General features: G+C 46.8%; 1 protein-coding gene across 2 annotated transcripts in view; it reads right to left on the reverse strand.

Moving 5' to 3' along the window:
- Positions 1-775: 775 nt before the first annotated feature.
- Positions 776-25,964, reverse strand: part of LOC137543627 (DNA damage-induced apoptosis suppressor protein-like) — a 36,777-nt gene continuing 11,588 nt past the window's right edge. The window contains exons 2-5 of one of the 2 annotated variants that reach the window (XM_068264749.1): positions 23,678-23,806; positions 20,252-20,407; positions 11,429-11,546; positions 776-3,055 (exon numbers count right to left, since the gene is read on the reverse strand). In XM_068264749.1, the coding sequence (XP_068120850.1) occupies positions 824-3,055; positions 11,429-11,546; positions 20,252-20,407; positions 23,678-23,790 (2,619 nt within the window). In that variant the 5' untranslated portion in view covers positions 23,791-23,806 and the 3' untranslated portion in view covers positions 776-823. The remainder of the gene's footprint in view (positions 3,056-11,428; positions 11,547-20,251; positions 20,408-23,677; positions 23,807-25,964) is intronic. The other variant, XM_068264757.1, reaches the window with a different exon arrangement.

The raw sequence follows: 25,964 nt of genomic DNA on the forward strand, positions 1-25,964 counted from the left end.
GTGCGCTTTTTCTATAGTAATATAGACAATAAGAGGACGTGGTGCACAGAATATAGGAGCGCAACACTGTCATTATTTCAAGAAAACAGCAATGAACTGATAGCGTGTTAGAAAATTGTCCTTCGAACAGATGGAAGGAGGCACAGGAGGACAGATGGACAAAGGGGAACAGAAGGAGGCACACGAGGATGGATGGAGGCACAGAGGGGGACAGAAGAGGGCAATGGGGAACATAAGAAGGCACAGGGGGACAGATGGAGACACAGAGGGAGGCACAGGTGGATGAATGCAGACATAGATGGGAATGGAAGGATGCACTGGGAAACAGAAGGAGGCACAGGGGAACAGGAGAAGGCACAGAGGTGGTACAGAACTACAGGAGTAGGCACAAAGGGTGCACAAGGAAACACTGGAGCCACCAGGGGATAGAGCTTGCACAGAAAGGGACACAGTGGAGACACAGGAAGACAGATGGGAACACTAGAGGCACAAGGGACAGCGGTAACAGAGGGAGACAATATGGCGGCACTGAGTGAACTATTCGCTCTGATCGAGCCCGTCGCCAATGGGAACCAAGCTACCTTCAAATATGAAACAAAACACTTTAGTGATTTAAATTAAATGGCAGAACAAATTTGTTCGGCCAGAATAAAACGTAATTCTTAGAACAATGTCAGGTTGCGGATATTACCATATTATAAACAACTATTTGCAACTGGATTTCTTTAAAATAAAAGGAATGACTCACATAAAACTAAAAAAAAAATCTGCCTGAGAATTAATTTAATAAATAAGCATATCTTAGCAACAGGCAGTATATTTGTTAAAACAACCGCCTCTGGATAGTGTCACCATGGCTGCAAACTTCTGACTTTTCATTGAACAGTTCAGGAGACCAGTCATTAGGAAGGTGCTTCTGTACAGTAAACTCGTGTGATGAGGTCATCACTGGTGACGTAGTCATAGTATTATCCACCGTATTCATGTCATAGCTGTCCATTCTACATTTTGTACCAATACCGCTCTCCAGCCGCCCAAATGTACATCCTACATCAACAGGACAACTAGTAATACTTAACTGGACATCACAATTTTCTTGGTCTTCCAAATTAATTTTCTTTTTAACTGATCTCAAGACAATAGCCCTCCTCCGTTGTAAGGCTTGATGGCTTGAGATCTCAGAGCTCAAACACAAATTGGAAATTGGCGAGAAGAGACGGAAGTTGTCTGAAATTGTGCAAACCGTGGATGAACTGGTTCCAGTTAGTGACCGTCTCATTTTCCTCAGCAGGAAATTCGCAAGTGACTTACTTGATCTCCTATCTACAGAAAATACAGGAACTTCATCAGTGACAATATTAACGTAATCATTGATGGATTCTGAAAATCGTCTTAGTATTGGAGTGGACTGAAAATATGGAAACAGAGATTGAATTTTTGGGAGGACAGTTCCACAATTTTGCAAGCCACCTGTGTGGAAGTGAGAGTATCTACGATGGACGACGACACCTGAAGACTGTATTTCAGACGTGGAAGCAGATCTTGGACTCTTTGTTTCCCTTGCATATGTTCGTTTATTGGATCTAGTCAATTTTGACTGCAAAGTCTCTTCGAAACATCCCACCATGCTCGCCTCGAAGAGATCCGCCGAAGCATTGTAACCTTCACAGCTTACGCTAACAGACTTCCGACTCTCGGATCTTAATTGGGAAAGATCTTCATCTTGTGGTGTAAGCCTATTATCTACATGTCCTAATTCTCTGACACGAGAGCTGCTTTGGTCTAACAAAATGCTGCACGAATTCATATTTTTGGCAAGTTGGTAAGGAAGGAGAGAAATGTCTCCATCTCCTGTGAATAAATAAGGTGCAATTTTGTTCTTCAACAAAGATTTTTCAATTTTTGAACAATTCTGGGAAGTATCTTCATTAGCAAAGGAGTCCCTTGATCTGAATTCACCTAGAAAGATTCTCTGTGGAACACCTTGAAGGTTCCCCAAAGAAGACTGCGCCCCTGGGTTTTCAGAACAAGAACTAGTATGACCAATGTGGACAATTTCGTTTGGAACTTGTAAGAAAAATGTATTAAATTCATTGTCCTCTCTGTCACCGAAGCCGTGTCGTGCTGTAGTTTCCGTTAGTGTTTCTTTTTTACTACGCTGTGTTAACGATAACAAAGCAGCTGGCGTTTTAATGAAGTCAGATGCGGTTTCTGAACGCCTTTTACGAGCTTTCTCTTTTTTGCCACTCAAACGCAACTTGGCGTCTTTGAAACTCAAATTACTCTTTCCTCGCTCGTCATTTTCAAGTTTGGCTATGAACTCACTCAGGCTCTCTGAGAACAGGAACTCATCCCAAGTTCCACTCTCAGCTTGATGGATTTCAGCTGTCTGAATGTTTTTGGAAGGAACGTGATCAAGGGAGGCTGAGGAGTCTTGGCTTTCACGACTTCCTGAATTTCGTAGAAAACAGGGTCTGCAGCAGGACACCGGTGACTGGGGCAAGGAATGGCTAGTAGGTGATGTACCAGTAAGGGGCTGGATAGTCACGGGGGGATTTTTAACCATTAGAGAACTACATTCAGGAATGCAGAGGTGATCTGTAGAAAGATCTATAACGTCTTCCGGCAGTAATGTCTCCTGGGCAGAGTCCATGCTTTCCTGGAATTTACTTTCCTCGTCACGTGATCCCAGCTTGGCCTCCTCCAGCTGACTCTGGCAGGAATCGATGGATGTAGATTCTGCTGATACATTCAGTGTTGGTGAGGATATCAAGCCAAGAGAACGATGCCAGTAATCCTCAAACGTGTTCCCGCTCTGCTGAAGGCTTCCGACGCTGCTCTCGGCACTGGTATTACACCATAAACCTTTATGAGTGGCATCTGCAGAGAGGTCACTCCAGGCGTTTACAGAGCTGTTACTTGTTACGGCCTCAACCAGACAACGGAAGCGCTTCAGGATGGTGCTGGAGGCGGGGTCATTATTTACAGGGATCATCTGACAGGCGATCAGATGCGACAAAGAAGCGGAAGCGCCAGCATAAGGAGCATCAGGAACCTGTTATTGAACAGAAGCACAAAAATAATAAACAGTAACACAATAATGTTTTTTGTCTTTTAGCAATGGTATTTATTGACAATTTTAAAGCTTAAAAAGAGGAGCTGTTAGGTATAAGGTCTCAGAGAAAATAAACACATATATCAGTAGCTAAAGATTGGCTGTACTTACATTACGTATGCATTTCACTGTCCACGTTTGGATTTCACAGAATTTGTATATAGTATATGCAGAGATAGATGCTCCTGACAGCTCATGGCAGGCTCCATGTTTTTCTGTCAAATGTGTCATCATGTCCTGCCTGCTTCCTGATCACAGATAAGCTCCTACTTGAACAACACAGTGTGCAGTGAATATTAACCACCTTAGCGGTATGGACGAGCTCAGCTCGTCCATTACCGCCAGAGGGTGCCGCTCAGGCCCTGCTGGGCCGATTTACATGAAATAAAGAGCAGCACACGCAGCCGGCACTTTGCCAGCCGCGTGTGCTGCCCGATCGCCGCCGCTCTGCGGCGATCCGCCGCGAGCAGCGGCGAAAGAGGGTCCCCCCAGCCGCCTGAGCCCTGCGCAGCCGGAACAAATAGTTCCGGCCAGCGCTAAGGGCTGGATCGGAGGCGGCAGACGTCAGGACGTCGGCTGACGTCCATGACGTCACTCCGCTCGTCGCTATGGCGACGATCTAAGCAAAACAAGGAAGGCCGCTCATTGCGGCCTTCCTGGTTTATTCTGGGCGCCGGAGGCGATCAGAAGAACGCCTCCGGAGCGCCATCTAGTGGGCTTTCATGCAGCCAACTTTCAGTTGGCTGCATGAAATATTTTTTTTTTTATTTAAAAAAAACCCTCATGCAGCTGCCCTGGCGATCTTAATAGAACGCCAGGGTGGTTAATGAGCCATGTGGCTAGGAACAATAGCTGACTCCTGCAGAGTACTCTGCCCAGAGATTTATCAGTGATACAAGCTGGACTGATTACAAGCTTCTGTAACGTCTCATTAGCAGCCGAGGGGAGGGCCCCAGAATGCTTTGCAGTTTAGTATGCGGCTTGCGTCTTTATGGGTCTATAACAGACTTGCTGATAAGCACACATCAAAGGTAACTGAGATTTTTATCTTCACTAATGGCTTTTGAGCTTCCTTCTAAACTGTTTAACTCAGGAGAATAGAGGTTTAAATTAGCTTCTGCAGTCTGACAGTTAAGGTGGCCATACACTGGTCGATTTGCCATCAGATTCGACCAACAGATAGATCCCTCTCTGATCGAATCTGATCAGAGAGGGATCGTATGGCTACCTTTACAGCAAACAGATTGTGAACCGATTTCAGCCTGAAACCGTTCACAATCTGTTGTGGTGGTGGTGCTGCTGCTGCCCCCGCCCAGCCCGCATACATTACCTGCTCCGCCGGCGCGACTGCAGTCTCCCGGTCACCGCTGCTCCGTCTGCGCTCTGGTCTCCAGGTCCGGCATGCCTCACTTCTTCTAGCCCGGCAGGAAGTTTAAACAGTAGAGGGCGCTCTATTTGAACTTCCTGGTCACGGAGTGACACAGGAAGCGCCGAGATGGAGCAAGAACAGAGCGGTGCAGCGTGGAGAAGATGCCCGGGAGCCAGCGTCAGGTAATGTATGCGCGGGGGGGGGGGGGGGGGGGGGGGAGGACAGGCGGCAGGAGTAGCTGAACAGATTGTGATCGGTTTCAGGCTGAAATCGATTCACAATCTGTTTGCAGTAAAGGCAGCCATACGATCCCTCTCTGATCAGATTCGATCAGATAGGGATCTGTCAGCTGGTCGATCTGATGGCACATCGACCAGTGTATGGCTGCCTTTACTCTTTAACTGTTTTTGTGATTTACATGTGCAAAGGAATATGAGAGTTTACACAGGAATAAAAAATGTAAGTTTTTTCTTTTTATTGTGAAATGTCACTTAAAGGGAACCTGAAGCGAGAAGTATGTGGAGGCTTCCATATATTTTTTTTTTTAAACAATACCAGTTGCCTGGCAGCCCAGATGATCTATTTAGCTGCAGGGGTGTCTGAATCACACCAGAAATAAGCATGCAGCTAATCTGGTCAGATCTGACAATAATGCCAGAAACACCTGATCTGCTGCATGCTTGTTCAGGGTCTATGGCTAAATGTATTAGAGGATTAGGATTAGCAGGAGAGCCAGGCAACTACAGTCTTTCCCCTAAAGTAAAACATCCGCTGATTATAAGGCCTAGCTGCAATTTCATTCCTTCTCTGAATATAAGGCATCCCCTGAATGATCCCCAGAGATCTCCGGACAGCATGGCTACAGTAAGACACGCTGGCTGCCATTACATATAGCGTGCACGGGGCGCGGGGGACACCGACAAGGGGGCGGGACAGAATGGTCACAGGGGTCGGAAGGGAGGGGGACATGATGCAGGGGAGCAGAGACCCAGACAAGGAGGTGGGACAGAGGGCCACAGGGGTCGGAAGGGAGGGGGACATAATGCAGGGGAGCAGAGACACAGGCTAAGGGGCTGGAGCAGCCACACTGAGAACAGAAGGGGACACATTGTGCAGTGCCGATTAGGCACTTGTCATGTCATCCTTGCACACAGCAGGTTTATCATCTGTGTGCAGGGATGACATGACAGGTGCCTGATTGGCACTGTGACATTACAATGAGCAGCAATAAGAGGCGGCCAGCATAGGACATATCATGCAGTGCCAATAAGACATCCCCTGAAAATAAGCCCTAGCACACTTTTTGGAGCAAAAATTAATATAAGACAGTGTCTTATTTTCAGGGAAACATGGTAGTAATTCTTAAAAGGAAATAAATATGGCAGCTTCCATATCCCTCTCACTTGAAATGAGAGGGATGTGGAGGCTGACATTTATTTCCTTTACAATGCATATTGCCTGGCTGTCCTGCTGATCCCCTGCCTCTAATACGTTTTCCCATAGACCCTGACCAAGCATGCAAATCAGATGTTTTGACTGAAGTCTGACTGGATTAGCTGCATGCTTGTTTCCGCTGTGTGACTGACCCCCTGCCTTAGTGTGCAATCCTTACAGGTAGCTGTCTGAACTCCGCCCACTGCAGTCTGAATTGCATGATTATGCTGAGCCAATAGCAGCATCTCCCACAAAGCCTAATAGAAATCCTTTCAATTCAACATGCTTGATTTATTTTAAAGCCAGATTTGTAACCACAGAAGTTTCATTGTGAAAAGAAGGTAACATTTTGGAATTTTGCTTACAAAGCTACCCTAAGCTTATTCAAAACTATACACCACTTTTTAAATTGTATGGGCCCTGTATCACCTATTGCCGGCGTGCGCACAGGCGCAGTAGTGGCTCCCGTGGATATAGTCAAGCCCGATCGGGTCCGCTCTACTGCGCATGTGCAAGGTGTATGCACCGGTGCAGTACAGCGGACCCAATCCGGCTTGGCCATTTCCACAGGAACCCAAGTGGAAAGCCGCTACTGCGCCTGTGTACAGCGGCAATTTAACCACATGAGGACCTAGGGCTTTCTACCCCTTAAGGACCGGCCACTTTTTTTCCATTCAGACCACTGCAGCTTTCACGGTTTATTGCTCGCTCATACAACCTACCACCTAAATGAATTTTGGCTCCTTTTCTTGTCACTAATAAAGCTTTCTTTTGGGGCTATTTGATTGCTCCTGCGATTTTTACTTTTTATTATATTCATCAAAAAAGACATGAATTTTGGCAAAAAAATGATTTTTTTAACTTTCTGTGCTGACATTTTTCAAATAAAGTAAAATTTCTGTATACATGCAGCGCGAAAAATGTGGACAAACATGTTTTTGATAAAAAAAAACCCAGTGTATATTTATTGGTTTGGGTAAAAGTTATAGCGTTTACAAACTATGGTGCAAAAAGTGAATTTTCCCATTTTCAAGCATCTCTGACTTTTCTGACCCCCTGTCATGTTTCATGAGGGGCTAGAATTCCAGGATAGTATAAATACCCCCCAAATGACCCCATTTTGGAAAGAAGACATCCCAAAGTATTCACTGAGAGGCATAGTGAGTTCATAGAAGATATTATTTTTTGTCACAAGTAAGCGGAAAATGACACTTTGTGAGAAAAAAAAAAAAAAAAAAAAGTTTCCATTTCTTCTAACTTGCGACAAAAAAAAATGAAATCTGCCACGGACTCACCATGCCCCTCTCTGAATACCTTGAAGGGTCTACTTTCCAAAATGGGATCATTTGTGGGGTGTGTTTACTGTCCTGACATTTTGGGGGGTGCTAAATTGTAAGCACCCCTGTAAAGCCTAAAGGTGCTCATTGGACTTTGGACCCCTTAGCGCAGTTAGGCTGCAAAAAAGTGCCACACATGTGGTATTGCCATACTCAGGAGAAGTAGTATAATGTGTTTTGGGGTGTATTTTTACACATACCCATGCTGGGTGGGAGAAATATCTCTGTAAATGACAATTTGTTAATTTTTTTTACACACAATTGTCCATTTACAGAGATATTTCTCCCACTCAGCATGGGTATGTGTAAAAATACACCACAAAACACATTATACTACTTCTCCTGAGTACGGCGATACCACATGTGTGGCACTTTTTTGCACCCTAACTGCGCTAAAGGGCCCAAAGTCCAATGAGTACCTTTAAGATTTCACAGGTCATTTTGAGAAATTTCGTTTCAAGACTACTCCTCACGGTTTAGGGCCCCTAAAATGCCAGGGCAGTATAGGAACCCCACAAATGACCCCATTTTAGAAAGAAGACACCCCAAGGTATTCCGTTAGTAGTATGGCGAGCTTCATAGAAGATTTTATTTTTTGTCACAAGTTAGCGGAAAATGACACTTTGTGAAAAAACACAATTAAAATCAATTTCCGCTAACTTTTGACAAAAAATAAAAACTTCTATGAACTCACCATACTCCGTACGGAATACCTTGGGGTGTCTTCTTTCTAAAATGGGGTCATTTGTGGGGTTCCTATACTGCCCTGGCATTTTAGGGGCCCTAAACCGTGAGGAGTAGTCTTGAAACGAAATTTCTCAAAATGACCTGTGAAATCCTAAAGGTACTCATTGGACTTTGGGCCCTTTAGCGCAGTTAGGGTGCAAAAAAGTGCCACACATGTGGTATCGCCATACTCGGGAGAAGCAGTACAATGTGTTTTGAGGTGTATTTTTACACATACCCATGCTGGGTGGGAGAAATACCTCTGTAAATGGACAATTGTGTGTAAAAAAATCAAAAGATTGTCATTTACAGAGGTATTTCTCCCACCCAGCATGGGTATGTGTAAAAATACACCTCAAAACACATTGTACTACTTCTCCCGAGTACGGCGATACCACATGTGTGGCACTTTTTTGCACCCTAACTGCACTAAGGGGCATAAAGTGAAAAATGACACTTTGTGAAAAAAAACCAATAAAAATTATTTTCCGCTAACTTTTGACAAAAAATAAAATCTTCTATGAACTCGTCATACACCTAACATAATACCTTGGGGTGTCTTTTTTTTCTAAAATGGGGTCACTTGTGGGGTTCCTATACCGCCCTGGCATTTTACAGGCCCAAAACCGTGAGTAGTCTGGAAACCAAATGTCTCAAAATGACTGTTCAGGGGTATAAGCATCTGCAAATTTTGATGACAGGTGGTCTATGAGGGGGTGAATTTTGTGGAACCGGTCATAAGCAGGGTGGCCTTTTAGATGACAGGTTGTATTGGGCCTGATCTGATGGATAGGAGTGCTAGGGGGGTGACAGGAGGTGATTGATGGGTGTCTCAGGGGGTGGTTAGAGGGGAAAATAGATGCAATCAATGCACTGGGGAGGTGATCGGAAGGGGGTCTGAGGGTTTGGCCGAGTGATCAGGAGCCCACACGGGGCAAATTGGGGCCTGATCTGATGGGTAGGTGTGCTAGGGGGTGACAGGAGGTGATTGATGGGTGTCTCAAGGTGTGATTAGAGGGGAGAATAGATGCAAGCAATGCACTGGCTAGGTGATCAGGGCTGGGGTCTGAGGGCATTCTGAGGGTGTGGGCGGGTGATTGAGTGCCCTAGGGGCAGATAGGGGTCTAATCTGATAGGTAGCAGTGACAGGGGGTGATTGATGGGTAATTAGTGGGTGTTTAGGGTAGAGAATAGATGGAAACACTGCGCTTGGGTGGTGATCTGTTGTCGGATCTGCGGGCGATCTATTGGTGTGGGTGGGTGATCAGTTTGCCCACAAGGGGCAGGTTAGGGGCTGATTGATGGGTGTCAGTGACAGCGGGTGATTGATGGGTGTCAGTGACAGGGGGTGATTGATGGGTGATTGATAGGTGATTGACAGGTAATCAGTGGGTTATTACAGGGGAGAACAGATGTAAATATTGCACTGGCGAATTGATAAGGGGGGGTCTGAGGGCAATCTGAGATTGTAGGCGGGCGATTGGGTGCCCGCAAGGGGCAGATTAGGGTCTGATCTGATGGGTAACAGTGACAGGTGGTGATAGGGGGTGATTGATGGGTGATTGATGGGTAATTAGTGGGTGTTTAGAGGAGAGAATAGATGGAAACACTGCGCTTGGGTGGTGATCTGATGTCGGATCTGCGGGCGATCTATTGGTGTGGGTGGGTGATCAGTTTGCCCGCAAGGGGCAGGTTAGGGGCTGATTGTTGGGTGGCAGTGACAGGGGGTGATTGATGGGTGATAGGTGATTGGCAGGTGATTGACAGGTGATCAGTGGGTTATTACAGGGAAGGACAGATGTAATTAATGCACTGGCGAATTGATAAGGGGGGGGGGGGTCAGAGGGCAATCTGAGCGTGTGGGCGGGTGATTGGGTGCCCGCAAGGGGCAGATTAGGGTCTGATCTGATAGGTAAAAGTGACAGGTGGTGATAGGGGGTGATTGATGGGTAATTAGTGGGTGTTTAGAGAAGATAACAGATGTAAACGATACATTTGGGAGGTAATCTGACGGCGGGTTTGCGGGCGATCTAATGGTGTGGGTGGGTGATCAGATTGCCCGCAAGGGGCAGGTTAGGGGCTGATTGATGGGTGGCAGTGACAGGGGGTGATTGATGGGTGATAGGTGATTGGCAGGTGATTGACAGGTGATCAGTGGGTTATTACAGGGAAGAACAGATGTAATTAATGCACTGGCGAATTGATAAGGGGGGGTCTGAGGGCAATCTGAGCGTGTAGGCAGGTGATTGGGTGCCCGCAAGGGGCAGATTAGGGTCTGATCTGATAGGTAACAGTGACAGGTGGTGATAGGGGGTGATTGATGGGTGATTGATGGGTAATTAGTGGGTGTTTAGAGGAGAGAATAGATGTAAACAATGGATTTGGGAGGTGATCTGATGTCTGATCTGTGGGCGATCTATTGGTGTGGGGGGGTGATCAGATTGCCCGCAAGGGGCAGGTTAGGGGCTGATTGATGGGTGGCAGTGACAGGGGGTGATTGACGGGTGATTGACGGGTGATTGACAGGTGATTGACAGGTGATCAGGGGGATAGATGCATACAGTAAACAGGGGGGGGTGGTCTGGGGGGGGGGGGGTCTGGGGAGAATCTGAGGGGTGGGGGGTGATCAGGAGGGGGCAGGGAGCAGGGGGGGGGGATAAAAAAAAAATAGCGTTGACAGATAGTGACAGGGAGTGATTGATGGGTGATTAGGGGGGTGATTGGGTGCAAACAGGGGTCTGGGGGGTGGGCAGGGGGGGGTCTGATGGGTGCTGTGGGCGATCTGGGGCAGGGGAGGGAGAAATCAGTGTGCTTGGGTGCAGACTAGGGTGGCTGCAGCCTGCCCTGGTGGTCCCTCGGACACTGGGACCACCAGGGCAGGAGGCAGCCTGTATAATACACTTTGTAAACATTACAAAGTGTATTATACACTTTGTATGCGGCGATCGCGGGGTTAACATCCCGCCGGCGCTTCCGTATAGCCGGCGGGATGTTGCGGCGAGCGAGCGGTGACAGGCGCCGGCGGAGGATCGCGTCACGGATGACGCGATCGCTCCGCCCATGCCCTTAAATGGACCGCCGCCTCTGTGGGTGAGGCCGTCCTGCAGGGCTCCACTTCCCCGCCGCCCCTGTGTAGTGGGCGGTCGGGAAGTGGTTAAATATTGCCGCTCTGTGTCCTGGGGAACCAGCGCTGAATCCAGATGGCTGAGAAGAACAGGGAAAACCACATTAGGATTTAGAGGCTTCACCCTCCCGAGGTGGCCCCAGGGGCTCTTTTCTATTGTCGTTACAGATTCTCTTTAGACAACGAGGGATGCGTTAATTGCGCAACATACGCTACGCTGTCAGCTCCGGTAATGGTAAAACTGCCATGCGCACAGCAATCTTACCGCAGGTCAGTAAATCAGGGCCATAGTCTCTTAAATGCAAAGCAATATTAGGATTTACCTTCACAGCAAATATGAAGCTTTGGCCAATGAGGCAATCATCAGCCGCCTGGAACAGCAACTCCTGCGCTCCATAACCTTTCCCAGCGGCCATAAGGTGCTCCGCCTCCTCAAGATGCCTTAAAACAAACAAACAAACACATTATTATATTAATAAACGATCTACCGTATATTTGGCTTCTCTTGTGATGAGGCTGTGTACAGATGCTCTACTACAGACACAGAGAATGATCACTGGTGATTGCTATGCGAAGCACAAGTTTAGGAGCGATTGCCTGTACGGTGCACCTCTGGTGCATGCAATGACATCACTTTTCCTGCAGAGCACCTGCACATCACTCTTACATATACCCACAGATTGCCTAGAGCACGATCAAAGCCCCCCCCCCCCCCCCCCTCCATTCCCTTCATTAATTAAAAAAAATGCAGCATGTTACATAAATAGGCAGTGTCAATTAAACATAACTAGGCAGAGTCACCTGGCACCTGTGCTGGCTGGTCTGCCGCCACTTTATCTGGCAGTTCCACCATAGCATTCCCTAACCTTCTAGTGGACCCCCTCCCATGCTCCCAGGGGCTTCCCATTGAGGTACCACAACTCCTAGCATAGCTTCTATGGGGGCAGCTCCCTGCTTGCCCTCAAAAAGGCATCACAGCACCCGGAATGGCACCACAGCACCTAGTATGTCCAGTGCCCACATAGAGACACCACAGCATAATCCCAATAGATGCACCACAGCTCCCAGCATGCCCGCCACTGAGGCACCATATCTGGGGCTCCCCAGAATAGATCTGGGGCACGTGCCACTGATCTTTGGGGCTAACAATTTAAACAAAGCCTTAGAGCGTTTCTCTTATTTTTTTCTCAGGGCTCGTAAGGAGGTAAACCATACACAGACCCCCGCCGAGGCCTGACCCAGACAAGGAAAATCCTTAATATGTTTACAGGACATGGAGTGATAGTTGTGAGGACAAGCTGACAGCTGGCAAAGTCTGAAGAAAGCTGTACAAAGAGCAGCTTGTCTGTTGTTGGTGGAATGTCATAATCTTCAAGACATTTCGGCTGCACATGAGCAGTGTGGAAATCAGTGCTGATGATAGAAATGTGTTGTCTACGCAAACAGTTACTGCAAACGCTCACAAAAATAAAATAGCTGGGGAATAAAAAGCAGGTGGGGTGCAAGTATACATCTGCAGTTAGTGCACTGACCAGTAGGAGGTGCTAGTTCAATAAACCTACTGCACTTCCTTCACCAAAATAAACCTCCGCACTACATATGGCAAATGTGCAGCATACAATACGTATAATTAATTTAGCCTGGTAGGCAGGGCTGTGGATTTTACACAAACATCATCAGACTCCCGACTCAGACTCCTCAGTTTATGAAATCACCGACACCAACTCAGACTTCGGGTACCCAAAATTGCTCCGACTCCTCGACTCCACAGCCCTGCTGGTAGGCACATATCATTTTGATTGGCCAATTTCACAACCTCCATGTAGTACAGGGGTGTCAAACTCAAATACAAAGAGGGCTGGAATTGTACACTGGGACCAAGTCGAGGGCCAACCTCAATGTCTCCTGGCCACCTTCCTCCCTTATAAAGATCTCAGGTTTCTAATGACCTCCCTCCCCTATACAGTTCCCTGGTGTCTAGAGGTCCCACCCTCCCTTATACAGTTCCTGGGTGTCTAGAGACCCCCACCACCCTCCCCTATACAGTTCCCTGGTGTCTAGAGGCCCCACCCTCCCCTATACAATTCCCTGGTGTCTAGCACATTCCTCCTACCTCCCACATATGGCTTCCCTGGTGTTCTGGGGCTTTACCTCCAATATAGCTTCCCTGGTGGTCTAGAGTGGGCCAAACATAATGCAAAATGGTAAAACCACTTGAGGGCCAAATGTAATGGCTCTGAGGGCCTGCGGGCCGGAGTTTGACATGTATGATGTGGTAGGACAACCAACAGATTATGAATACTGTGAACAGATTGTGTCGGTAAGTCCTCATACTACACAGAAGTGGTAACATTGGCCAATCATTCCACAAACAAAATGAAATGTATGTACCAGACTTCAGATATCAGCAGTATCTATATGGGAGTCATAGGTCTCTTGTCTCAGAGGGGGGGAAAAAATCGACCCAATCAACCGTTGCTTTCTACAGTCCCACCCATTCCATTTTAAAGCGGACATGAACTCAGAACTTCCTCTCTGCTCTAAAAAGATAAGCAACAGCATAATAACCTTTAAAGAAAAAAAATGTTTGTTACAGCTGATAGAAATCCTGCAATGACTCTGCAGTGTGTCTACTTCCTGCTTTCATGAAAGAAGACATAGGGTTAACACCCTGTGCTTACAAAATTAGCTGCTCTGCCAGGCAGCCAGCTGACACAGCTGAGAGATCAAATTACACAGGAGATTAGACACAGATGAGGGGGAATTAGCCAGGCTAAACTCTCTAAATACATACAGGGTGCATTCCTCTTGGTTTTCCTTTCGTCCTTTGAAAGAGTTCAGGTCCACTTTAAAAGGGAAGGGGAGGGACACTGAAGGCAAAAGCTGATTGTTCAGTTTAAACAAAAAAGCATAAACAAATACAAATTTTAAAGGGAACCTTAACTGAGAGGGATATGGATGTTTCTTTTTAAACAATCCCAGCTGCCTGGCAGTCCTGCTGATCTCTTTGGCTGCAGTAGTGCCTGAATCACACACCTGAAACAAGCATGCAGCTAATCCAGTCTGACTTTAGTCAGAGCACCTTATATGCATGCTTGTTGAGGGGCTGTGGCTAAAAGTATTAGAGAGACAGGATCAACAGGAGGAGTCAGGCAACTGGCATTACTGTATTTTAAAAGGAAAAATCCATATCTTTCTCAGATTAGGTTCCCTTTAAAGAGAACCTGTATCAATAAAATAGGGAGAAGCCTCAGCGTCCCAATGAGGCTTCCCCCTCCCCTGTAGCTGCAGGCAGTCCAGCGCTGGCTCCCCCGAAGTGTCCCGAAATCCTCCCTTGACAAGGCTGATAAGCGCTGATTTATTTACCTTTCCTGGCTCCAGCAGGTGGCGCTGTTGCGGCTCTCCGCACCGAGATAGGCGAAAATAGCCGATCTCCGTCGGGTCCGATCTACTGCGCAGGCGATTTGCGCCTGCGCAGTAGAGCGGCACGACAGCGATCGGCTATTTCCGCCTATCTCTGAGCGAAGAGCCGATACTGCGCCTGCGCTGGAGCCAGGAAGGTAAATATTTACATCCCCGCTGTTTGGGGAGCTTCATCTCCGCCGCCGTGGGACCCAGGAGGACAGGGGAAGCCTCAATAGGATCCGGAGGCTTCCCCCAGCCCAGGTGAGTACCCCCCAGGGGAGGTTTTTCTCAATACAGGTTTTATTTAAGTTAAAGCAAACCAGTCACCAGTAAGCAGGTTTTCCTTATAGCAGAGTCTGCTGATAGATTTGCTTTGAGACAACAGTTAAAGAGCACTTTGGAACAAAATATCATATTTTCACAGTATCAGAAAATCATTTGAAAAACAAACAAAACAACAATTTGAGGCAAGGAAACAAGCGGGGGGGGGGGGGGGGGGGGGGGGGGGGGGAATGGATGTTTGAACGCTCATTTACATTTTGATAGCCTCCGCGGTTTATCCAGAATTACTCGGGAACGCAGAGATGACATTTTGTTCAAAACATCAAATCGCGCTTGTCACTGGAATTAAATGCTTGATGTGAAACGAGTGTCCTGTCTGTGTGCAGCTGTCATTCTGTGCCGCTCATTCTGCCAGACGTACCGATCGCAGAACGGCGACGGGTGCAAGAAGACGCTGCGAGGTGGGGGAGGGTGGCTGTAGTTTGCTTTAAAGGAAACCTGAAGCGAAAATAAACTTATGAGATAGTAAATTGTATGTGTAGAACAGCTAAGAAATAGAACATGAGTAGCAAAGAAAAGAGTATCGTATTGTTTTTTAGTACTGGAAGAGTTCAAAAACTTCAGTTATCTATGCAAAAGAGCTTATCTGAGCTATTCCACCCACTGTGTGGAATACAGTCCTGTTTTCTGAAGCACTTAAAGGACTTACGAGGCCAAAATCTGCCCCCAAAACGTAAAAAAAGTTAACTACCTGCATGACTTTGTAAGGCACGGAGGACGCCGTCCGCGCCCTCCGTGCCGTTCGCCTGGTCCCCTCTGCTCAATAGCCCCCCGAAAGGCTGCGACCCCACTGTCCGGGTCGGTATCTGCAGCCTGCATAAAGATGGCTGCCGGAGCTGGCCTTGGCTGCGCAGTCCGCATAGCCGCTACTGCGGCTGCGCAGCTCTAGGGCCAACCCTCCGATCCACGCTGCCTGTTACGTGGATCGGGGGGGTTGGCCCTAGAGCTGCGCAGCCGCAGTAGCGGCTATGCGGACTGCGCAACCGTGGCCAGCTCCGGCGGCCATCTTTATGCAGGCTGCGGATACCGACCCGGACCGTGGGGTCGCAGCCTTTCGGGGGGCTATTGAGCAGAGGGGACCAGGAGGAACGGCACAGAGGGCGGGGACGGCGTCCTCTGTGCCTTACAAAGTCATGCAGGTAGTTAACTTTTACGTTTTGGGGGCAGATTTTGGCCTCGTAAGTCCTTTAAAGAGTCGTCTGTAGCTGACAATTTGTTAGGCTGTGCAATATGTACCTTTCCTAGCTCCAGCGGGGGCGCTGTTGCGGCTCTCTGCTCGGAAATAGCCGATCCTAGTTGGGTACGCTCTACTGCGCAGATGACCTGTGCAGTAGAGCGGACCCGACTGGGATTGGCTATTTCCGCCTATTTCTGAGCCGAGAGCTGCTACTGCACTGGAGCCGGGAGGGTAAATATTTACATGCCCGTTGCTCGGAGGGGCAGTGAAAGACCACCGTGGGATGGAGGAGGATGGGGGAAGCCTCATTAGGATCCAGGGGCTTCCCCCACCCGAGATTGAGTACACCCCAGGAGCATTTTTGATCATTACAGATCAGTCGTTTTCACTTTATGCATCCGAGCAATGTTCACCTCCCATTCATTAGCCTATAACTTTATCACTACTTATCACAATGAACTGATCTATATCTTGTTTTTTCCGCCACCAATTAGGCTTTCTTTGAGTGGTACATTTTGCTAAGAGCCACTTTACTGTAAATTCATTTTAACACGCAGAAGAAGAAAAAAAAACTGAAAAAATTCATTATTTGCCAGTTTTCGTCCATTATAGTTTTAAAATAATACATGCCTCCATAATTAAAACTCACTTATTTTATTTGCCCATTTGTCCCGGTTATTACACCGTTTAAATTATGTCCCTATCACAATGTATGGCGACAATATTTTGTTTGGAAATAAAAGTAAATTTTTTTTTCCGTTTTGCATCCATCACTATTTACAAGCTTATAATTAAAAAAAAAAAAATTCATCTTTACATTGATATTTAAAAAAAGTTTACACCCTTAGGTAAATATTTACATGTTTTTATTATTGTAATTTTTTTATTTTTTTTTTTAAATTAAACATTTTAGTTGGGTATTTTTGGGAGGGTGGGATGTAAACAGTCTTTTTTTTTTTGTAAATATGTGTTGATTTTTTTTTTACATTTAGTTGTAGTTTTACTTTTTGGCCACAAGATGGCAGCCATGAGTTTGTTTACATGACGTCACTCTAAGCGTAACTTGTACACTTAGAGCAACATAGGAGTCAGAAAAAGCGAAGCTTCCGAGAGAAGCTATCGCTTTTTCTGTGGGGGAGAGGAATCAGTGATCGGGCACCATAGCCCGATTCATTGATTCCTGGGCTAACGATCCGCGGCCGGGAGCCTGCGTGCACGCGCGGGAGCGCACATGGCCTCCTGGACGTAGCTAATACGTCCAGGAGGCGAAAGTGGTTAAAGTGACCTGAACTCTTGCATGGGACAGAAGGAATACAGAGAAATCCACCCTGTATGTATTTAGTTTAGTTAGTTTAAGCTGTCTAAGTCCCCCTCATCTGTATCTAATCACAAGTTGTAATTTGATCTCTCCCGAGTTAGCTGACTGCCATGGCAGATAAGCTCATTTGAATGCTCAGGATTTTAACGATATGTCTGCTTACATGAAAGCAGGAAGTAGACACACTGCAGATTTACTGTAGGATTTCTATCAGTTGTAACAAAAATGTTTTTCTTTAAAGTTTATTATGCTGCTGCATATCTTTTAGAGCAGAGAGGAAGGTCGGAGTTCAGGTGCGTTTTAACCTCCTGGGGGATACAATAATATCGCCAGGGGGCGGCGCAGCACATTTTTTTTAAATTATTATTATTTTTTTATCATTTAGCTAGCCTAGCACTAGCTACATGATAGCCGCTGTGCAGCGGCATCCCCCCACCCCCTCCGATCGCCTCCGGCAATCAAAGCAAACAGAACGGGATTTCCTGTTTGGCTTATCGGGATGACGTCATCGACGTCGTGACGTCAGAGGGAGTCCCGATCCACCCCTCAGCGCTGCCTGGCACTGATTGGCCAGGCTGCGCACGGGGTCTGGGGGGGGGGGGGGGGGGGGGGCGGCGCGGCACAGCGGGTAGCGGCGAATCAGCGCGAAGCGGCGGCGATCGGTATATACACGCAGCTAGCAAAGTGCTAGCTGCGTGCAACAAAAAAAAATTATGCAAATCGGCCCACCAGGGCCTGAGAAATCCTCTGTGGCGGCTTACCCCGAGCTCAGCTCGGGATTATCCCCTAGAGGGTTAAACAGCCAAGAGACAGCTTGAGATATGGTTTTCCTGCAGGAAAGTTCAGAAGGTCATTATTTCTGCTTTGTTTTATAGCTTAAAAGAAAGAGTGTGGTTTTAAAACTAACTGTGACAGTATAATGCAATGTTATTTAGGCTGGTTTCACAGTGGGACGTTACAGGCGCACGTTAGAGCAGCCTGTAACGCAGCCCACCGCACAGCAATGAAAAATCAATGAGGCTGTTCACAGTGCAGACGTTGCGTTACATTGTAACGCTGCGTCACAAGACAACGTACTGCATGCAGTACTTTGGACGCGGTTGAGCCGCGTTAGACTGCTTGCACATGCTCAGTAATGTTGGGGAGGAGCGGAGAGCGGCCAGGCACATGGCTAATTATTATGCACTGCACGTTGTGACGTGCAGTGTTTACATCCTGGAGCAGCCGCTCCGTGCGGCGATTGGCCGGCGGGACCACGTGATGCCGCATGCGCACAAGAGTGCGCATCACGGCATCACTGACGCCAGAGTGAGCTGCACAACGCGGCTCACTCTGACGTCCAGATCCAGCACCACCAGGCGTTGAGTTAGGGGGACGTTATGCGACCTTAACGCCCCCTCTAACGCAACGTCCTGGTGTGAAATTAGCCTTAAAGTGGATCCAAGATAAACTTTTTACTCATTGCATAATTGTGTTCCTTTCATATAGCTTAAAGGGCATTCCTCAAGCCCAATACTGTTGTTTTTTGTTTTAATACTCTAATTCCCTATAAACTAAGCATGTCTCGCCCACAGCTTTTCACAGTGCCTTGGCACTCAGACCCATGTAGCAAGGGCTCATGGGAGCTCAGTCTGGGCAGGAAGAGAAGGTGTTACTAGTCAGAGATTTCAGAGGCATAGGGGAGGAGAGTGGGGGAGTTTTCTCAGGCTGAGGGGTGGAGATGCAGAGCAGCTTGCCTGTGTGTAATGTGACAAACAGAACATGGCCGCTCTCATTGTATCACAGGAAGAAATAATCATATTCTGTGGAAGCTGTTTGCAGCTAGATTTGCTGTGCAAACTATCTAAACTTTAGATAAGACATATAGACAAGTTACTTGTTAAAGTTAGTTTTTCATCTCCGATCAGCTTAAAAAAGATTTAACTGAAAATAAAAATGTGAGACTCTTTTCTTTGCTGATAATGTTTTATTCATTATCTGTACTACACATACAATTCACTATATCAAGAGGTTTTTTTTTTTTAGTGCTTTAAAAGTGCACTTGATATGAAGGGAAGAAAAGGATTTGTACTTGCCTAGGGCCTCCTTCAGCCCCATGTAGACTTTCAGCTCCCTCTGTAGCCTCCTGCCTGTGGCTGTGCCACTCTCTGCCCCGGTAGAGTCCACAACTCAGCTCAGCTGCGGACTACTACGCATGTGCGGTCCCACGCCTCTGCGACTATGCTCTAGTGCCGGGAGCGCTCTGCACATGAGGATTGCGCAAGACTTGTAACTGGGCTTGCGCAGAATGCTCCATGCTACAGAAGCTCGATGGAGGAGGTGCACGGCGCAAACCAGCGCATGCGCAGTGACACGCAACCCAGCTGGATCGAAGACTTCACAGCAGCACAGCGGATTGGCCAGGGAAGACCCGAGGAAGCTGATGGACTACAGAAGGCTGGAGGAGGCCCCGGTAAGTAAACACCCCTTTGTTCCCCCCAAGCTTCCCATGCTCTGAGCAGTGCATGCTGGGTGAGTGAGCTCCAAAACACAGCCAAAGAGGCTCTGGAAGAATCCAATACACACGTGGCGTGGGGGAATACTGGAGAGCAGGAAGAGAAGCGTCAGTAACCGCCTAAAGCCTGGTACACAACTTCAATTTTGATTGGCCAATCACTGACCAATTTTACTACCTTACTATGAAGGTTTACCTACACAATCTGCTCATAGTATTGAATATCTGTTGACCCTCATACTACATGGAGGTGGTAAAATTGGTCAGTGATTGGCCAATCAAAACGCCCCAATTCTGTGTTTTGCGATTTTTCCGCCCTAAATTTGACTGAGGAGGCAGTGCACAGGTGCCCCCCCCATACCGAGGTATGTAATTCTGCTGGTGACCAGTAGGAGGCGGTACAATCTCACCTCTGCAGGGAGTCGGCACTGCTTCCAAAGACCCCCTCCAAGCAGCTGCCGAACGCAGTGATGATGCGGAGAGCCTGGTCCTCTGAGGCTTTCACGCACAGCCTGTACCGCCGAGCGGCGTCCGGACGCACCATGCTGCATTTCTGGCACTCGTATCTGGAGGAGGCGGGAAAACAAGCGGCTTTTAGTAAGCGATGACATAAAGTGGACCTGTCACAGAATACAGCAGCGGAATACTGTTTGAATCATCACAGCCTGAAAATCAAACTTAGTTACCCTGACTACCCCTTAAAGTGAACCAGAGACGAAGCACCCTCATGTATATTACCATATATATCAGTGGGAACATTAGAGAAAACACCCACCCTGCTCTCTGTTTCATCCTTCACTGCTCAGCCTGCTTGTTATCAGCACTGATAAAATCCCTTACTGAGCATTCAGCCTGGCTCTGCTCAGGAATCATAGTTGAGTCTGATGTCTTTTCAAGCCCAAGTCTGCCCCCTTCTGGCTCTGCTATAATGACTCAGCTATAATGATTCCTGAGCAAAGCCAGACTGAATGCTCAGTCGGAGATTTTATCAGGGCTGGTAACAAGCAGGCTGAGCAGTGAAGGATGAAACAGAGAGCAGGGTAGGTGTTTTCTCTAATGTTCCCACTGATATATATGGTAAAATACATGAGGGGGCTTCGTCTCTGGTTCACTTTTACTGCCGTCTAACTCAAACGCTCACATTTCTGTATAAGTGCAAATGGTATGCAGTTTGGAAATGGACAAAACAAATGCAGTAACTGATGATTTGAATTATGGTTCAATTCCAAGCAGTATCATTTTGCAGGAAACCTGGAGTGAGAGGGATATGGAGGCTGCCATATTGATTTAGTTTTAACCTCTACAGGACCGCTCCACGCCAATACATGGACACGGCGGCAACCCCAGGACCGCCTAACACCGATCGGCGTGCAGTCCTGGGGGCGTGCTGTGCAGATCGCTCGCGCCGATGCGCTCCGCTCCGTCATCAGTCTCCCAGTGGCGATCGCCGCTACGAGACAAAACCGCCGTCTATTTACTCTGTACAGCGCTGCGATCTACGGCAGCGCTGTACTGGGGACAGTCGTGTGACATGGTTGTCTCCGTGGCAAGCTCAGGGTTGATCTGCTGTCATAGGCTGATGCCTAAGACAGCCGATTACAGTGATTGGCTGGCGGAGGGAGGGAGGGAAGGAATGTAAAAAATAAATAAATAAATCGCAAAATATATTTAAAAATAAAATAAATATTTGTATAAAAACAAATAAACATCCCAGCAGGGATCAGAGCCAACCAACAGAAACCTCTGTTGGTGGACAGAAAGGGGGGGGAAATCACTTGTGTGCTGAGTTGTACGGCCCTTCAGAGAGCTCTTAAAGCTGCAGTGGCCGAATTTGAGAAAAATAGCCTGGTCACGGGTAAGTGCATTGTTTTAAAAGGAAATAAATATGTCAGCCTATATATGCCTCTCAAATCGGGTTCCCTTTAACTAAGAAAAAAAAAGAAAAAAAAAAAAAAAACTTTTAAAGTGATACTGAAGTGAAAAAAAATAAAATGATATAATGAATATTATGTGTAGCACGTATAAGTAATAGAACATTAGTAGCAAATAAAAGAGTCTCATATTTTTATTTGCAGTTATATAACTTTTTCCTCATAACACTGCCTCATTCTGTCATATTTGCAGATAACAACTACACTCTGCATTTTAAACTATGAAACAGAGCAGAACTAATGACCTTTTGAACTTCCCTGCAGTAAAATCTTATCTAAGCTATCTTTCACTGTTTCTTTGGTGTATAAGTGCTTCAGAAAATAGCACTGTAACCAATTAGTTGGAGAGCTCAGAGAAGCTATTTTTTATACATAACAAGTGAAGTTTCTTAACTCTTCATGTACTGGAAACAATAAGAGACTAATGTTCTATTTCTTAGCTGTACTACACATACAATTCATGATATCATAAGTTTATTTTCACTTTAGATTCCCTTTAAAGAGACTCTGAAGCCAGCTTAAAAACTAGTTTTTACCTTTTATTTAACGTAAGGATCACTGTCCATGCTAAAAGGCCGCTATCCCATGGCAGAATTAAGGTTTTTTACCCCCCAAATCCTAGGGCAAAAAATCCACGACTTTCTTGTTCGTAAATTTTTTCTGCCCAGGGAGGCAAAGCTTAGGGCTGTAGCTCTGCCTCCGTTCGTGCCAATCTGCCCGCGGATCTCCGCCTCTACCCGCCCCTCTCAGTGAAGGAAGACTGAGAGGCGGTGGGGTGAGGCAGCGATCAGCGGGGATTGATGCGACAAGAGGCAGAGCTACAGCCCTAAGCTCTGCTTCAATCAGGAAGCGCTCCCCGGTATTTGGAGGACGAAAAACCGTTGTTCGACCGCAGGAATGCGGCGTTTTAGCAATCACCATCCTCCTTCAGCAGAATAAAAGGTAAAAACTATTTTTTAAACTGGCTTCAGACTCTTTTTAAGCACTTAACAAGCAAGAGAGGTACTAAAAATAAGGCTGCCGAGGCATAACAGAAGATAACTGGGAACAACTTATTTTGGCTGATTATTTTGCTCGGAAAGTGCTGACTTGAACTCTTGCAGGACAAAAGGAAAACCTAGAGAAACGCACCCTGTATGTATTTAGATAGTTTAGCCTGTCTAATTCCCCCTCATCTGTGACTAAGCACTAGTTGTAATTTGATCTCTCAGCTGTGTCAACTGGTTGCCTCGGCAGAGCAGCTAATTTGTAAACACGGGATATTAACCCTATGCCTGCTTCCATGAAAGCAGGAAGTAGACACACAGCAGATTTATTGCAGGTTTTGTATCAGCTGTAACAAAAATGTTTTTTCTGTAAAGCTTATTATGCTGTTGCTTAATCTCTGAGTTCAGGCCTGCTTTAAGTTGTTATTCATATAAATCAATGTTCTGTTAAACACATAGGAGAAAACTGTGCCCTTTTGAGAAGAGAGGATTATAGACAAACCAGATGGGCAGTTTAGCTCAGAGATGGATTAAAATGTAATGGGGGTAAATGGTAAGATGAAGTGGAGAGAGGCCCCTTGTCACCCACTAGGCCCCAAACACCTGCCTAGATTGCCTGGCGGATGATCCTGACCTAGTTTAGCTGATATTTTTACAACGTGGAATGGAGGGAGGAATAGCATAATTTGCATTAATCTGAAACATCTATGCTGCCTGCAAGCTGGTAAAAAAAACAAAAACAAAACAAAAAAAACCCTATTTGAAAGCTTTGTACTGTGCTATGGAGCATGTTAGCGCTTTAAGTATAAAAATGATGAGGATGATAATAATGTCCCTTGTACAGATTACTGCTGCAGATGGAAGATAGAACGCATGAGAAAGGGAAGCTCGCCATCTGGTGGTGAGAGAGTGCTATTACCGGTCAGATGAGCGTATCACCCGGGACATGCAGTTCTGGCAGGCCAGATAGGTGAAGCTGCTGTCCTGGATGGACAGAATGGTACAGAGAGCAAACCTCCTCCTTCCATTCATGTGGATGTCGCCGGCCCTGCAGGATGACAGGAAGAGGATAGAACATTAATTTTCTATTAGAAAACACATAAAGAACTTAGGCCTCATTCACATTGCGTTCCGCTTGCGTTTGGCTTTTTTTGAAGCAATTTTTTTGTGGGCATTGCGATTCGCCGCGTTAGAGGGCCCCCCCCCACCTCCGTCGAGACCCCGTGCGCAGCCTGGCCAATCAGTGCCAGGCAGCGCTGAGGGGTGGATCGGGATTCCCGCTAACATCGCGATCGTCGCCAAAATTATGCAAAAAAAAACAAAACCTTCCGAATGGCAGGGAGGTGATAATGATACTGGAGACAGATTTGAGCGGAGGCCATAGGGGGCAAGACAAATAATGTCTAAGCAGCTGTGTAAACATTTTCCTACTTTTCATGTTAAATATCAGAGGCAAAAGCTTTAATTCATTGTGTGTAGATTTTAGCTACAGAAGTAAGGAATTGGTCAGCACACCAGCTTCTTCAATGAGCGAGATTTAATCCATCACATGTCAACACTCATGTTAACAATTGTTTCGGGGCCACAGAGGGTCCCCTTCATCAGAACAGTGCAGACAAACGATTTTAGCTACGTTTGGAATGTCTCATTTGCAAAGGTATGAATCTCTGCAGTCTGACATGCTAACAACAGTGTAATATTAAAGCAGTTATACGAAATGATTCTGGTATCAGGTTTCACACACACAATTACAAATGTTTATGTTGCACATAAGATGCATTTCCTCTGCTCTCTGTGAGAGAAAGCTCTGCCTGTCTCTGACTGAGCTCTCTGCATACACAGGGTTAACAGATGCACTGTGAGGGAATTCCCCCCCTCCCATCATGGATCACTCAGGTGTCAGATTACAGCAGACTGCCCCTCAGAAAAGTGTGAAAGGAATTAGATAACAGTAAACAAAGAGATAAAGATTCAAATGTATACACCAGTACTTAGCAGCACTTCCAAACATTTCCTATCTCAATTGAAAAACTCCATAAACACCACCCCTGCAACATCTCCAGGATCTGCTCCTACCTGTCCCCCAACACCACCAAACGCCTCATTCATGCCCTTGTCATCTCTCACCTGGACTATTGCAAACCCCTTTTCTCAGGCCTCCCCTTACACCGTATTGCACCCCTTCAATTGGTAATGAATGCAGCAGCCAGACTGATCAAGTCATCCGATCACAGCACCTCTACATCTCCCCTCTGTAAAGCCCTCCCCTGGTTCCCCATCCGCTTCAGGATCAGTTTAAAAATTCCGTGCTTGACCTACAAATCGGTGCACAGGACCTGCTCGACTTACACCTCCGATCTCGTCCACAGGCACACACCGGCCTGCCCCCTCCGATCCTTCAATGACCTGCGCCTGTTCGCACCGCCCATATCTTACTCCAATGCACAATTGCAGGTCTTCACTAGGGCTGCCCCCACTCTCCGGAACTCGCTCCCACCAGCCATCAGACTCGCCCCCACCTTTAATGCCTTCAAACTAACCCTCAAGACCCTTTTCATGCTCTCGTACCCCCCTACATCAGCACCATAATACGTTTGGCTGGGCACTCTCAACAGACGCACCTACAGTCTCCACCCCCACCCTTTAGACCAGGGGTCTCCACCCCCACCCTTTAGACCAGGGGTCCCCAAACATTTTGGGTCGAGGGCAGGGTCAACATACTTCAGACTGCTGGGAGTATACATGAAATGAAGTAGAAGTCTTTGCAGGCCAGACAGTGAAGCATACCCAGGTGACAACCTGCAGTCCAATTGGACAACAGTGTCACCAGATAAGGAATTTGATTGGAAACCAGCGAATTACTGCTTTCTGGCTTCATTCTATATGCAGACCACCAGTATTCAAAGATGTAGCTGACTGCATCTATAATACATTTTGTTTGTGAGGGGCTGGTAAATAAGCCTCAGAGAGCCACACTCGGCCCGCGGGCCTTAGTTTGAGGACCACTGCTTTAGACTGTAAGCATCTGGCAGGGCCCTCCTCCCTACTGTTTCCAGCTTGATTACGCAATCTTACTGTCAATCACCCCTCTTTGTGGACTAGAACAGTCAAAGGCAGTCAGTCTCTATTTTGACCAAAGACACAGATCTACTGTTATCAAAGACATTTACAAGATCTTGTTTTGTGATGAGCTTCTTGTATGTCCT

This window comes from Hyperolius riggenbachi, chromosome 2 (assembly GCF_040937935.1).
Source record: "Hyperolius riggenbachi isolate aHypRig1 chromosome 2, aHypRig1.pri, whole genome shotgun sequence".
Taxonomy (NCBI): domain Eukaryota; kingdom Metazoa; phylum Chordata; class Amphibia; order Anura; family Hyperoliidae; genus Hyperolius; species Hyperolius riggenbachi.